This window comes from Mesocricetus auratus, unplaced genomic scaffold (assembly GCF_017639785.1).
Source record: "Mesocricetus auratus isolate SY011 unplaced genomic scaffold, BCM_Maur_2.0 Super-Scaffold_4256, whole genome shotgun sequence".
NCBI lineage: Eukaryota > Metazoa > Chordata > Mammalia > Rodentia > Cricetidae > Mesocricetus > Mesocricetus auratus.
Genome location: NW_024429182.1, coordinates 100,456,701 through 100,471,979, shown reverse-complemented (window position 1 = coordinate 100,471,979; position 15,279 = coordinate 100,456,701). Strand labels below are relative to the sequence as shown.

The 15,279-nt window shown below is 39.5% G+C and overlaps 2 protein-coding genes across 6 annotated transcripts in view; both read left to right on the top strand.

Moving 5' to 3' along the window:
• Positions 1–2,968, top strand: part of Pak1 (p21 (RAC1) activated kinase 1) — a 120,119-nt gene extending 117,151 nt beyond the window's left edge. For all 4 annotated transcript variants that reach the window (XM_040728245.1, XM_040728251.1, XM_040728241.1 and 1 more), the window contains exon 15: positions 1,676–2,968. In XM_040728245.1, the coding sequence (XP_040584179.1) occupies positions 1,676–1,762 (87 nt within the window). In that variant the 3' untranslated portion in view covers positions 1,763–2,968. The remainder of the gene's footprint in view (positions 1–1,675) is intronic.
• A 6,669-nt stretch (positions 2,969–9,637) lies between these two features.
• The window catches only part of Gdpd4 (glycerophosphodiester phosphodiesterase domain containing 4), an 81,009-nt gene continuing 75,367 nt past the window's right edge, over positions 9,638–15,279 (top strand). For both annotated transcript variants that reach the window (XM_040728225.1, XM_021229472.2), the window contains exon 1: positions 9,638–9,731. The gene's annotated coding sequence lies outside the window, so the exon portion shown is untranslated. The remainder of the gene's footprint in view (positions 9,732–15,279) is intronic.

The window sequence follows — 15,279 nt, the reverse complement described above, 5'->3', positions numbered from 1 at the left end:
GCTTTCTTACTTCAGAAGAGTAGAAAAATAGGACCTCAACCCTAACTTAACTTGTCAGTGTTATCTGGTAAATATTTAAAACCTAGACTTTTCACAATCTTAGGTCTCAAAGTTTCACATCTGTTTCTTCTATGAGAATACACATATGGACAGAAATATATAGGATGAGACAGAAATAGATAGAATCCCAATATGGCTAAAGCTTTAGCCAAGATTGTTCATCGTTCTCAGTTCCTGTATATATATCCTGTGTTTGTCCTAATAAGAGTTGAATCAACTTTCAGCAAAGAATATATATGTATATGTCTCTATGTATGTGTCTGTACACATATGAAATAATACTAATTAAAGTTTCTTATAAACATGGTAAAAGAACCAGATATGTTAAATAATTATAAATAATCATATTTGCTCAGAAAAAGAAATGTAGCTCTGATATTTATATCAAATGGAAGAAACAGTCTATATCCTCAAGACAGTTGCAAAATAAAACAAAAACAAAACAACCTACTGTTTTAAGTAAGAGACTCTATTACATAAATAATTGTTTCTATAACATTTTCTTATGGTATTTTCTCTTAAATGATTTGTTTTTTTAACTGGAAGTATGGCTCAAAGTCTGTTTCTGTGAAAGTAATTTTGGAAAGGACCAAACTATTAAAATCCTTACCAGAACACTTAACTTTGCTAGAGTCAAGGATTTAACAAAAGATTCTTAGCTGGGTATGTTTTGTACTTATAGTCCTGGCTAATAGGATGAGGCTGTAGTTATAAGACTAAATACCAGTGTCTTTTCCAGAAATAATAGTTACTCTGTTATTACAGTAGTTTAGTTTTACCTAGGAACAAACAAAATCATACAGAATGAACTCTTTTTGTGTTACTTCTTTCACTCAAAATGTCTATGGATTAGAGCCGGTATGGTGGTTTATGCCTTTAATCCCAGCAGAGGCAGGTAGATCTCTGTGAGTTTGAGGCCAGCATGGTCTATAGAACACACTCCACGATAGCCAGGGCTGGTACACAGAGAAATCCTATCCCAAAAATACAAAAAAGGGTCTATGGATTCATCCTGCTTTCAGTGTGTCAATTACTGTGTTAATATTCTATATAATGTCATATGAACATAAAACTATTAATTCTTCCTTTGGGATTTTTACAGGTATTAACTATTATAAGTAAAACAAGTATACTTTGTCAGTGAGATAGCTTACTGGGTATGAGTACCTGCTACCAAGAGTGACAACCTGAGGTCAAATCCCCTGTACCTATATGGTGAAGAGAACTGATTTTTGCAAGTTGTTCTTACACACACACACACACACACACACACACACACACACACATACACACACACAAAAGTTATATATATATATTTTTTTTCCTTTAGTTTGAGAATGACCTGACCCAGATACCCTTATTGTCTTAAAATGGTTGTAAGTGCCAAACCGTGGTGATGCACCCCTTGGATCCCAGCACTAAGGAGGCAGAGACAGTAGTATCTGTGTGAGTTCGAGGCCAGCCTGGTCTACAGAGTGAGTGCCAGGACAGACTCCAAAGCAATACAGAGAAATCCTGTTTCTAAAAAATAAGAACAACAACAAAAACAAACAAACAAAAAATTGTAAGTGAGAATGGTAAATAATCATACTCTTTTTGCTTTTTTTCCTTCTAGCATCAGTTCCTAAAGATCGCCAAGCCCCTCTCTAGTCTCACTCCACTGATTGCTGCAGCAAAGGAAGCAACCAAGAACAGTCACTGAAACCACACCCACTCCAGGTCATCGTGCCAAGCCTCTATGAAAGAAACTGCTCATTTCGGGAACTCTGATCCCTCATGTCCTCGTCCCCCTTGCCTTGCTTCTCCCATTTCCTGATCTAGTGCTCTCAAGACTTGAATCCTTGGAAACCATGTGTCTAGCACTGAAGAGAACTGCAACTGGATGACTAATCCAGCCATGGCCATTTTTAAATAGGAATTCCCTTCCAATTCGTGGGCATGGGGGAGGTGACTTATGAGCAAGGGTTTACCTGAAAAAACACCTGTTTCTAAGAAACAGACATCTCAACAGTCCCGTTCCTTACCCTTCACAATCAGTTCTTGACTACATAAATTTATGGTTTGATAGCATTATCAATTTGCAATCAGTTGAAATTTCTTTAGTGCTTTCTTCTGTGACCAAATTGCCCACCTCATTGTATTTGAAAACCGTAACAGTTTGGAATGCCACGGGGCCTGATAATCTGCCAGGGACATGAAGTGGCTCTGTTTCCTGAACCATGGCCTTGGTGCAGATGATCCTAACATGGGAGAACTACCGTGTTTTTCTTTGTGTGTGCTTCTAGCAGCTGTTTGGGAGAACCATGACCCAGTAGTGTTCCCTGTGCTATTTCTAGTGAAATGGTCTTAGCTATGTAGCAGCTTTTGAGTCCCTGCATCCCCTAGGCTGCTGCCTGCATTCTGTTATAAATCTTATTTATAGCACTGAGAGATTTCCTAGAGCACATGCTGAGTAAGAACAGTGTGAGAAGTCAGGGAAAGTGCAGCTACTTTTAACACGTGGCTGGGCTTCAGCACCTGGCCAGCTATACTTGGGTGATATTTCAAGACCTCAGCCTCTGTTTCTACCTGGTATAGGAACTGAAAGATGAATTCATCTTCTGGTAGCTTAACTATTTCAGTCAAAAGAAAAGGTCTCCAAATCTGAGATGATGTGCTACTAGTGATAAGGGGACCCTCTTTTTAAATGCATGACCAAGCTCTGCAAATGGACATGCTTCCTCTGGGTGTTGGGGATGTTTGCTACCTCCTGCTTTCTTTGTGGTTTTGATTCTCCCACTGTGGTAGGATGCTTGGCCAGCATTGTGGCTTGTCATGTCAGCGCCACTGACTACTTTGTCACGCTCAGAGGTACTGTTGCCTCAGCAGCACAAGTTTCTATTTCCTTCAATAAAAGGAAATGAAAATATGCTACATGGAGTGTGTCTTTTTTTCCCCCTTCTTTTTGGTTTTTTTCCCCCTTTCTCATGAAATAGTAATGATTCTTCATGAACTATTTAAAAGTAAGTTGTAAATAGGATACCCTTTAACCATTATTTACTTCCATTTATTGTCTTTTCTTTCTAAAAATATTTTTAGTTTAAATGTATACCAAAGTACTTGACAAAAACAAAACAAACAGCAACAACAAAATGTGCATTGTTTAAAGAATTATTGTAAACACACATGTATTTGGTGCCCATATAAGAAAGGGAATACTTCTAGTACCCTAGAACTGTCTCCATTTTGCAGTTCCCTTATTCCAGCCCCAACTCTGGGTGGTAAGCACTGACATCCTGGGTGAAATCATATGTGTTTATACTTTCACAATATATAATGTATTCCACAGCAGTTCATTCTGCCAGGTAGGTATCCCCCCTTCCCCTCAAGACTGTTTTTAAGAACTATAGATGTATATAGGTCTAGCCTAAGAACTGGGAGTACTGAGGCTAGGTAGAGCAATATTCCAATTTAGTTAAGATGAGCATAGACTCAACTTCCAGTTGAAAGAGATAACTCTGAGTAGACCAAATGCAACAACCGTTGCTGTCAGTCTAAAGTCTAGGCATACCCTGGCTTGATTTTTCTGCTCAGACTATCTGTCATCAGGGTACAGTCAAAGTGTCTTGGGGCTGTGTTTCACATGGTGCTTGGAGACTCTCCCAGGCTCACTGGTGGTTGGTAGAATTCATTTCTGTCCTAGAGGGCAAACATCTAGAGCAGTGGTTCCCAGCCTTTCTAACGTTTCAACCCCTTAATACAGGGATTAAAGGCGTGCGCCACCACTGCCCGGCAAGTATCTGTGTTTTAGGCGACCCCTGTGAAAGGGTTGTTTGACCCCCCTCCAAGGGATCAAGACAAGTTGAAAACCACAGTTCTAGAGGAAACAAGTATTATAGCTGAATTCAATTGAGTATGTTTCATTTTAGCTCACCCACAATATGTATGTCCTTGATAAACTACTTAAATTATCTAAAATTCAACTTCTGGATCTGTAAAGTAGATATATAATAGTATCTACCTCTAAGTTTCTGAGGATATAAAATAATCTATGCATTGGGTGCAATCCTTGGGACATGACAAATGCAGTCCTATGTTGTAATGCTTGAAGTGACCTGGTTCATCAGAAGACTGTGCTAACTCTGACTCTCACTGGCACTAAAATAGGAGCCTTACATAAGAATCTAGATCTGGGAGTCTAAGTTAGACTTTAAAATTTTGGTCAATATGGTTTCTAATAAAAAATCAACAATCACCTAAACACTGGTTAAAACACCAACAACAACAAAAAAGAAAAACAAAAGCTTGTGTCTGGCTGGGCATGGTGATAGATTCCTGTAATTTGGGCTGTATTGTGTTATATTGTCTCACAAACCAAACCAAAATAATAAACTGTATGGTCAAGACTGCTTGACAAGACTTTTTAAAAAAACAGAAGAGCAAAACCAAGCCTCTTCTTTTCCTGGTGAGTTGCTAAGTGATGAAGCACCTAATATTAGCATGTCTCTTTTAGACTTGGAGTTTAAGTTTCTTTATTAGGGTTGTGTTAAAAGCAAAAGATTACAGGGCATTAGTGGTGTACACAACTTTTAATCCCAGCAGTCAGAGGCAGGCAGATCTCTTTGAGAGGGAGTTCCAGGACAGCCAGCCAGGGCTGTTACATAGAGAAACTGTCTGGAAAAACAAAATCAAATAATTGATTTCAATGTCCTTGCATTTAAAAGGAAATTGAGGGGGCTGGGAAGATGGCTCAGCAGTTAAGAGCTCTTGCAGAGGATCTACTTTTAGTTCCCAGCACCAGAATTTGACTCCCTCTTTTGGCCTCTGTAAGCACACACACATGGCATACACTCACACAAGCATACACATAAAAAATAAAAAAAAGATTCTGAGGTCAGTAAGATGCTCTTCGGGTAAAGACATTTATACAGCCTGCTGACATGAGTTCCAAATCACAAACACAATAAAATAAAGTAAAAAGGAATAAAAGATTTAACAAAAGGGTGACTCGCCAAACAGGAACACCATGAATGCTTAACAAAGGCTTTGTCCAAGTTTTTTGGGCTTGATGTATTTATTGCTGCTGGATGGTTGAGTGGGGTCTGGCACCAAGCCTCAGCATGCTGCCAAGAAAAAAATCAGAAGCTGGCACAAGACAGGTGGCATATCTACTCATAAGTATATCCCTTATTCTTTTTTTTTTTTTTCCGAGACAGGGTTTCTCTGTGGCTTTGGAGGCTGTCCTGGAACTCCCTTGGTAGTCCAGGCTGGTCTCGAACTCACAGAGATCCGCCTGCCTCTGCCTCCCGAGTGCTGGGATTAAAGGCGTGCGCCACCAACGCCCGGCTCAGTATATCCCTTATTCTTCATGTCACCTTTCTTTATTTTTTTGATTTAAATAAATGCCACTTAAAACAACCTTTGACTGTTTATTCATTCTTCAGTCCAAGAACTACATAGTAAAACTGCTCTTAGGATAATGAAGTTATGACTGGTTTGGAAAACTACTGCACTCAACTTCAAACCACAGGGAACTGGCTGCAGTTTTTAAATTACCAACATACATTTGGCTGAAAAAAAATCTCTAAGCCAAGGGGAATGTCTATCACTGCAGATGTTTAAATGTGTGTTGGTGTTTGCATGTTTGTGATTATGTCTCCCAACTGTTTGAAATAGATAGGCTTTAGAGTCCCCCGGAAACTAAAAACACTCTTGTGTTTTCTTCAGCAGAATTTGTCAAAAGAGGATAGTATATAGGCTGGCATGTAGTTCAAGAGTAAAGTACTTGCTTACTGTGTGCAAGGCACCTTTAGCTAAACCTCCAGAATTGCCAAAATAAATCCACAAACAAATGAGTGAAGGTGAAAAGATAATGTAATAGCGGTCAGTAGAAAAGGTTTTATCCTGAGTTTTCTTATAAAAATCGTTGAAAAAGAAGCTGTAATTTTGAGGAAACTAATGACAGACTTTCAATTTTAATTTCGAGAGAATTAAATGAAACAGTGAAGTGGCTCGGTGAGTAGATGTGCTTGTCACTAAGTTTGAGAACTTGAGTGAAGTCCCTAAAACTCCAAAAGTTGTCCTCTGACTTCCACATGTATGCGCAAGTGCATGCACTCGTATATACTAAATGTAAAAACAAAAACTATATATAAACAAAAGCAATATATATAAGGAAAACCATATATATGTATATATATACACACACAAAAGATATATACACATGGATATATAAAAGCTATATATATATAAACAAAACCATATAAATACATATATTATGGATATATATATGTCCTTTTTATATCCCAGATATCAGTGGGAGCTTGTGGTTTTAGGAAACCTCAAGGAACTGGAGAGATAGATCAGCGGTTAAGGGCACTGGCTGCTCTTCCAGAGGTCCTGGGTTCAATTCCACACACATGACAGCTCACAACTGTCTGTAGCTCTAGTTCCAGGGGATCTGAAATCTTCACACCAATGCACATAAAATAAGTTTAAATAAATTATAAGAAACAATAGTCAAAAAAAAAGATCCCAGCTCTCAGGAGGCAGAGGCAGGCGGATCTCTGGAGTTCGAGGCCAGCCTAGTCTACAGAGTGAGTTCCAGGACAGCCTCCAAAACAATACAGAAAAACCCTGTCTCGAAAAACCAAAAAAAAAAAAAAAAAAAAAAAAGAAACCTCAAGCCCCCAAGTCAGCTTTCATTACTGACTTCCTTATTTCTTTATTATATATATACAAGTCTGAAGAGGGCGCCAGATCTCATTACAGATGGTTGTGAGTCACCATGTGGGTTTCTGGGAGTTGAACTCAGGACCTCTGAGCCGTCTCTCTAGCCCTCATTATTGATACCTAACAGCCAATGTTAATCCTCTCATGGAAACTTGTTAAATACATTTATTCTTTGAAAAAAAAGTTGTAACTTGATTAATTTGGTCAATTTTTTGATATTATTTTTAATTTTGAATGTTTTAATTTTGTTGGTGTTTGAATGTTTGACCATAGATCCTTAAAATTAGGACTAACAGGATTAAGCTTGCTCACACCCAAGACACCAACAGCTACAGCTCATTCCATTGTCTCCTGAAGAGAGATGAGAAGGAAAGCCTCCCAAGAAGCAGTCAGAATGAATTTTTTTAAAAGTCTGCATATCATAAGACCGCTTAACCCTTTGACAGCTATCCATCCTCAGAGGGTGCCAAGAGGGTTAAATGAGGGGTTTCAGAATCAAATTGAGGGGGGGAGGGGTAAATATTTCAAGGGTTAAACTTCTTCTCTTCATCTACACAATCATCACTCCATCTACCTGACACCTTGCAACTAGAAGGCATACTCAAGGAAGTTTGGTGCAGTCAGATGCAGCACTGCGAGTCTAAGGGTCTTATTTAAACAACCATTAACTGACACTTGCCAAGACTGGTAATAAAGAGATGAGTAGATATCTCAGTTACTTTTCTGTTGCCATGACAAAACACCAAGACCAAAGCAATTTATAGAAGAAAGAGGGCTGTTGCAGAGGGTGAGTCCATGACTCTCAAGGCATATGTGGGGGATGGTGACAGCAGACATGGCACTGGAGCAATAGCTGAGAGCTTACATTTTTGACTCAGAGATAGCTAACTGGGAACTGGTGGCCTTTTGAAACCTCAAGCCCTACTCCCAGTGACATACCTCCTCCAGCAAGGCCACACCTCTTAATCCTTACCAAACAGTTCCACCACCTGGGAACCAAGTACTCAAACATGAGCCTATGATAGCCATTCTCATTCAAACCATCACAGTGGTCCAGCTAGTAGCAAGTCGATCACAAAACCTCAGCAAACAAAGTAAGTAATTACCACTAATGTGGCTAACACAGGAATGAGGTCTGAGGAGCATTTTGGGTCCAGGAACAAGTCCAGCAAGGAGATCACCATTGCTGACTATGGACAACTCTAATTTTTCTGACTTGCTGGCGTTTTACCCACCAGGCATTTTTACTTTTTCCTGTAGCTCAGGAGGATATCCCCTGGCCCATGTGCTCACAGTACCCTATAATCTCTGCTCTCACTGGAATTCTTTGGGTTTTGTGTTTTCCTCATTCTCCTCCCAGGCTAGCTGGATTGCAGAGTTAAGTTTATGATTATGAATATAAACTAAACAAGAAAGAAAAAGGAGATTAGTTCAAGAAGTCTGGTGCTGCTGGGGGTCAATGAAAGTGGGAACAGAGAAAGGGGGAAATGAAGGATGGAGGAAGGGACAGAATCCAAGTTAAGAAGACTAAACTTTAACTTCAGGGATGCATTTTAAGGGTGGTCAGTGTTATTAGAGCAGGATGGCCTGCTATTTGGAGGGCTTTGGGGGAGTGTAAGTAGTATTATTAACTATCTCCTAACTGGTTAATGTACACTGAGAAATTTAGGAGTTTAGTGGGCTTTGAAATACAAGAAGTGAGCCGGGCATTGGTGGCACACGCCTTTAATCCCAGCACTCGGGAGGCAGAGGCAGGCGGATCTCTGTGAGTTCGAGACCAGCCTGGACTACCAAGCGAGTTCCAGGACAGCCTCCAAAGCCACAGAGAAACCCTGTCTCGAAAAACCAAAAAAAAAAAAAGAAATACAAGAAGTGAGTAGAAGAAATGGGTGGAAGTGTAGCAGAAGTTCTAATTGGTCTTAATAATAAAAACCCGAGTCAGATATAGGGGTAAAGGCTGAACGATCAGAGACAAAGGAGCAAGCCACAGCTACTTCTTACCTGGCTAACTTTTTATCCAAAACGGGCTGAGTTCCTGTCTCCTCCCGTGTAATATTCTCCTCTCTACTCAACGATATCACTTTCTGTCTTGTCTGTAGAGACCTCCAGACCTCTATGGTTAACTAGTGGCACACTCTACCCTCTGATCTTCAGGCAAGCATTATTTGTTACATACAAACAAAGTAACACCACAGAGAAGTGGACAAAAAGTATTATAACATGCTAAGTAATATTTTGTCACTGTGCCAGACTGCAAAGGAAAGGGAGCTATCAAGAACGAGACACTGGTCTCAAACCCTGTCATTTAGAGCCACAGGAGATGGAACAAATTTGAAAGGAAAGAGAAAGAATTTAATCTACAATTTACAGAGTTTGAAGTCTATACAATGAGGAGTCTAGTATTTCTGATTCAGTAAGAGAACTTATCTTAAAGAAATAAAGCCGGAGTAACAGAGGAAGACTCCAGAATTCTGTTTTTTTGGCCTCTGTATGTACAAGTGTGCCTTCCCATTCCGGTGCATGTAGACACACACACACACGCAGGCATGCACGCACGCACACACACACACACACCAAAAAATATTTAAATAGCTACCATGAATTAAGCAAGCAATAAGAACTAAGCTTATTTTTAAACAAATCATAACAAATCAGAGAGCGTTTGGCTTGGAAGGCACAATTAAAACATGATGCTCCGAGGAAATAAATTCTAACTCCAAGCATCACCCAACAACAACACACCAACCATGGTGTTTGATCCAAAGGTTGGGTATCTGGCTTCACTGGGTTTTCCCAGGCATTAGCCCTGTGAGGGTGACCACACCCTCACGGCGAGTGGCCACGCCCCTGCGCGTGTGACCTTCAGGTCAGCGACTTCCCTCTGCGGGTCCTCCATCTTGAGAGACGCTGGTTTTCATAAGTGTGAAATCCAGATTTGCATTGGGGGCTGTAAAGTCACCGTAAGTAGCGTGCCCATTTCTGTGGAACTCCCGAACATCACCCAAAACAGGAAGTTACCTTAGGTTTACAGCCCACAGCCAAATTTGAGGGGCCCTGACCCACGGTGCCCATCTCTTGAGGCGAGCCTACCGGCCGTGTTTCCACATCTCTAGGGAGGAAGGGGTTTCCTCTCCACAGCTGTCAGGGGACGGGCACAAAGCTCTGTGGCCCAGGGGTGTCCATGCTGGCCACCCAGAATGTCACCTTGAAGTCCTTGCAGGCTTGTTTGTTTGTGGATGACAGTCCTATGCTGCCTGTCAACGTTTCGTTCGTCTCTATAGTTTTTGAGGCAAGAAAAATGTCCTCGCTCAGTCCCTGGAATCACCGACTTTTTTCGTTCAGTCAAGCTGGTGAATGGTGGTGTCTTTTAGCTTGAGATTGGATGAACTTCAGGAGGAATAGATTTGGGAGGGTGATTCATGGTTCAGCTTTACACATATTTATTTTGAAGTACCTGTAAGAAATTTAAGTGGCGATTTCTTTAGGCTGTTGAAATGAATGAGTGAAGAGAAGCAATTTAATTGATCTCTTTCTAAGAATTCGTGATTCAAATTCAGATACCCTGGCCAGTGCAAAAACTCAAAGGCTCCGTGGGTGCATTCAAGTGCTAGTTAGGTATTATTCAGTGTTCGGTTTACCCTTCTCCCATCACAAAACCTTTGTTCATATCTGCCAGTAGATTTCCCAGGATTTGCAACAAGTCACACCAACATATAAACCCATGCACACACACACACACACACACACACACACACACACAGAGTGATTTACTCAACTTATTTCTCATTTCCTTTGTGATTATTTTTTGTGTTGACTCATGATTTGTTTAATGTATTTAATTCCCAAATGTAAAATATTCTGGTTATCTGTTTCTTACTGATTCACGGATACATTTCTTTGTTGTTAAAAAACGCATGCCTTTAATCCCAGCACTCGGGAGGCAGAGGTAGGTGGATCTCTGTGAGTTCGAGGCCAGCCTGGTCTACAAAGTGAGTTCTAGGACAACCTCCAAAGCAATACAGAGAAACCCTGTCTCAAAAAACCAAAAACCAAACAAAAAAAAAACAATAAAAAACAAAAACAAAAAACCAAGGCTGAAACAGCAATTTGGGGGGGCACAGGCCATTTGGAAAAGCGCTTTTTTTTTTTTTTTGTATATAAGGTTTCCCTTCCTTGATATGTATGGTGAATGCAAGAGGCATGAAGTGGAGCTGCACAGAGACATAGAAGGAAGAAGAGGAACATCAGATGACTTGTCAGCCGTGTCCGCCCTTTGCAAAGGCCTTGATGAAGGGGACAAAACGAGCGTTTTATCCACTGAAAGGCTCAGTCTTCGTCTGTGGCCTCTGTGTGCGATCCTCACTGACTCCTACTCTGGTTGTTTATGCCATCTATGTGTGCATTTGTTTTTATTGTTGCAAACACACTAAATACGGCTTGTAGAAAAAAAAATATATATATATATTTTTTTGAGACAGGGTTTCTCTGTGTAGCTTTGTAAACCAGACTGGCCTCCAACTCAAAGAGATCCTCCTGCCTCTGCCTCCTAATTGCTAGGATTGAAGGAGTGTGACACCATAACCCAGCCAAAAAATACATTCTTTAAGACGTTAATTCTTTAGCCAGTTACATGGCTTAGTATATGATAACTTAATTTTTTTTCTGCCCTTGGGATTAAACACAGAATTTCACAAATGTTAAGCAAGTGTTCCAATATAGTCATGTTACATGCGATCACTGAAATAGTTAAAAATAAAATTTCTTATGAATTATGTTTTAGCTGAATATATTGTTCTATAAATTTAATTAAGACTAGTTTGTTGTAATCTTCTTTATACAAGTTTTAAGAAATTATTCCTTCTGTGTACATGTGTACATATGTAATATTGTGTAAATGATTACAGGGGCACATGTGCTGTGGCACATATGTGGAGGTCAGAGAACAATTTTTGAGAGTCCCCTCCTCCCATCACAGTTTCTGAGTAATGAACTTAAGTCATCGTGCTTACATGGCAAGAACTTATATCCCCCGAGCCATCTCACTGGCCCACATACAATTTTGTTTTGCTTTTGGTTTTCTGTTTATTGTGTCCTTTATAGGTATGTTAAGCCTCCTACCCAACATGACTGTAGATATGTTTATTTCTCTTTTGGAGACAATTTTGTAAGTTATTCTTCATCACTGTGTTCCTTTATTGTCTCATAGTTACTTGGCTGGTCTTTAGTGGAGTAGACTGTATCATTTGGCCCTAATTCCCCACTAGTTGAGCACACCTCTTTATTTTTTTTTTAATTATGAAGCTGTTGGCCTTGCTTGTTTCTTACTGGCCAGCTCTGACTTAAGTATTTATCCCATAATTGCTAATCTAAGCATTTCTCTTACTGGAGAGGTTTCCGGGCTTCCTACCCCATGGCGTTACATCTTGACTTCCTGTGTTTCTCCTTCCCAGAGTCCTCCTCGACTCCTAGTCCCACCTATCTTGCTTCTCTATTGGCCAACAGTGCTTTATTGACAAATACATAGGACTTCTCCCATCACCTCCTCTTTTCTGTCTAAACAAAAAGAAAGGTCTTAACTTGAACATAGTCAAATTATATATAACAGAACAGTTATCAAGTAAGAACACAGTTACAATATTTTGTCTATCAACATTCAGCAAGATTTAAAGAAAATATCATCTATTCCATCCTTGTGAATTCAAAGTTCTATATGTTGCTTATCTTTTATCATAACTAAGGAAATATATAATTATCTGTCTTAAACTCCATCAAAGACCACAGAAGGATAATATATGAACACTAGAATTGACAGACATCTTGCTACCTGTACAGTCACCTGAAGTTCCTCTGTATTGTTGGGGCATCCATCTTCAGCCCATAGGCCACAGTGTGTCTGGAAGACTTCTCAGCAAACCAGGAAATTTCAAACTGTCCATCTGCATCAGTAGTCTGTCAGTCATTTTTCTGTGTCCTGCAGAAAGTCTCGTAGACTCTTCCATGAAGCAGGAACCCTGAATGACTATTTGAGTTTAACAGTCACTTTCCTGTGGGTCATGCATATCCAGTTTATACAGCAACAGTCAAACAGTCTAGGCAAGAGCAGTTTCTTGCCCAAATGGCTAATCTTGCCATGTTGAAAGCAAACTCCATAATGAGTTTCTTCGATGCCCATTTTTCTCTCAAACGTAATTGGTGCTGCCAGGAGCAGACATTTCTCATTGTCAAGAAAAACCCTAAACCATTTAAAATGCCATTTTCTGAAGGTCTTTGAAAGGTTTGAAGACTATCTATCTCAAATACATCTCTATATATCTAGAAAACATAACTTACCTAACTATAAATTCTGACTATTATAAGTAACTATCTATAGTCTGTATTTAATTATGCATTATGTTTTAAAAGATCAGTATAAGCACAATACTTAATCAAGAGGAGAAATACACATATCACAAAATTGACCTTGAATTTGTCAATAAATGAAAAACCATACCCATACCACAATTTCCCATTTTACCATTAAAAAGAGATTGTCTGTGATCATTAGCCAATTATAAGCAACCCCATGTAAATGAAAACAAAGATTTATAAACAAGATGGGAATTAGGATGTCGCTCATTCCAAATTGCTTCGTGCTGGAAGGGGGCACTGTTCATACCATGGGGATCATGACAAAACTCAGAAATCTGTATAAGTCCTTAGTTTTAGGGTCTGTAAGAATGCATCATCTTAGCTGTTTTAGATGTTGAATCACTTGGGCCATTGCTTCTGGGGGTCTTGGTTCATCAAACCACAGAAGCCTGGAAGGAATCCCCAGATTTTCATTTTCTGTAGAAACATAAACAAAAACTCCTTTCCCAAGTAACATATCCTTATACTTAAAATTTGAAGTCAAGGTATTTTCAAAAGATATAAGTTGAGTTAATTCAGCAACATTTATAATCAAATGTACTTTAGCAGTTGTTTCTTCCTGAGCAATCAAAAAACTGAAAAACACAATAGTGTACAGTATCCAGATTCTCTGTGTATTTTCCATCTTTACGTGGCATATTTATTTATCTATTATTATTCTATTTCTTTTACTTTTAATTATTTATTTCTCTGAGACAGGGTTTCTCTTTGGAAATCTGCTTGCCTCTGCCTGTGCAGCAAATCCTACTGGCCTGCACCACCACAGCCGGCTTCTCTATTTATTTACCACTATGCCGTTTCTTTTTCTCTCTCAATCTTACGTATATTTTTAAACACACTGTAAACATTTAGAGATTTTTCTTCATCCAAGTCTGACTTTACTGTAAATCTTTATGTTCTTCTGGCCACGTGTCTTATCTGTTAAAATCGCAGCTATTTAAACTGCCATTTTTCCAAGATGGCGGGCATAAGCCTGACTCCAGCTGCCGGCTTGGAGATGTGGTCACTGCCACTTCCAGCTGTGCGTACACACCTTTCAATTGTTAGCAGAGCCTCTTAAAAGAACCTTGCTGGGTTTTTTTTTTTTTTTTTTGCTTGCTTATGCTGAGTCAGGAAGACTCCCTTAAGCGAATCGCATGAGTCTCTGCTTGTCGCTAGCAAAACAAAGCCCATCTGAGAAAAATGCTGCTACCAAAAATCTGTGCTTCTCTCCATTCTTTTGTTTCTAAAATTCCTTTAAAGCTTTTGTCATTCTATGTGGAAATTCATCATCCCACTCCTGATCACCATTATGTAAAGGGAAGCCTTCCCGCCAGCCTGGTTCCAGAGCCGCATCAGTCCCAAATAAACACACAGGAAGCTATATTAATTATGAAGCTGTTGGCCTTACTTGTTTCTTACTGGCCAGCTCTGACTTAAGTATTTATCCCATAATTGCTAATCTAAGCATTTCTCTTACTGGAGAGGTTTCCGGGCTTCCTACCCCATGGCATTACATCTTGATTCGAGCACACCTCTTTTGAAGGTTTATTTTTACTTGTGTGTATATGTGTTGCAGAGATTGAACTTCTGGTCTTGCACATGTTGAGCAAGTGCTCTAAGGCTGAATCACAGAGCCAGCCCTCCTTTGCTTTCAGTTTCAACAAAAGAAACACTTGTGTTTGGCTACCTATTTGTAGTTAAACAGACTTTCAGTTGTTTTTAAACTGAAGAATTCGCTGCATTTACATTTAAAATAATACATTTGTAGACTTAAATCTGGCTACTGTGTGAGGGAAAGAATGTTGCTGGTCGTTTAGTAGGTTAGATTATATTATTCGCTTTCTGTTTGTTTCTGTTGTCGGTGTTTTTCACTGTAATCTGACTTTCCTTTGGATTGTTTTATTTATTTATCCATTCATTCATTTATTTTGCTTTTTTTCAAGATGTAGTTTCTTTGTGTAACAGTCCTGGCTGTCCTGGAACTCACTTTGTAGGCCAGGCTGGCCTCAAACTCACAGAGAACCTCCTGCCTTTGTCTCCAAATGCTGGGATTAAAGGTGTGAGCCACCAGCACTTGGATTGGATCATTTGGATCATTTGTTTGTTTTAACCCTAGTT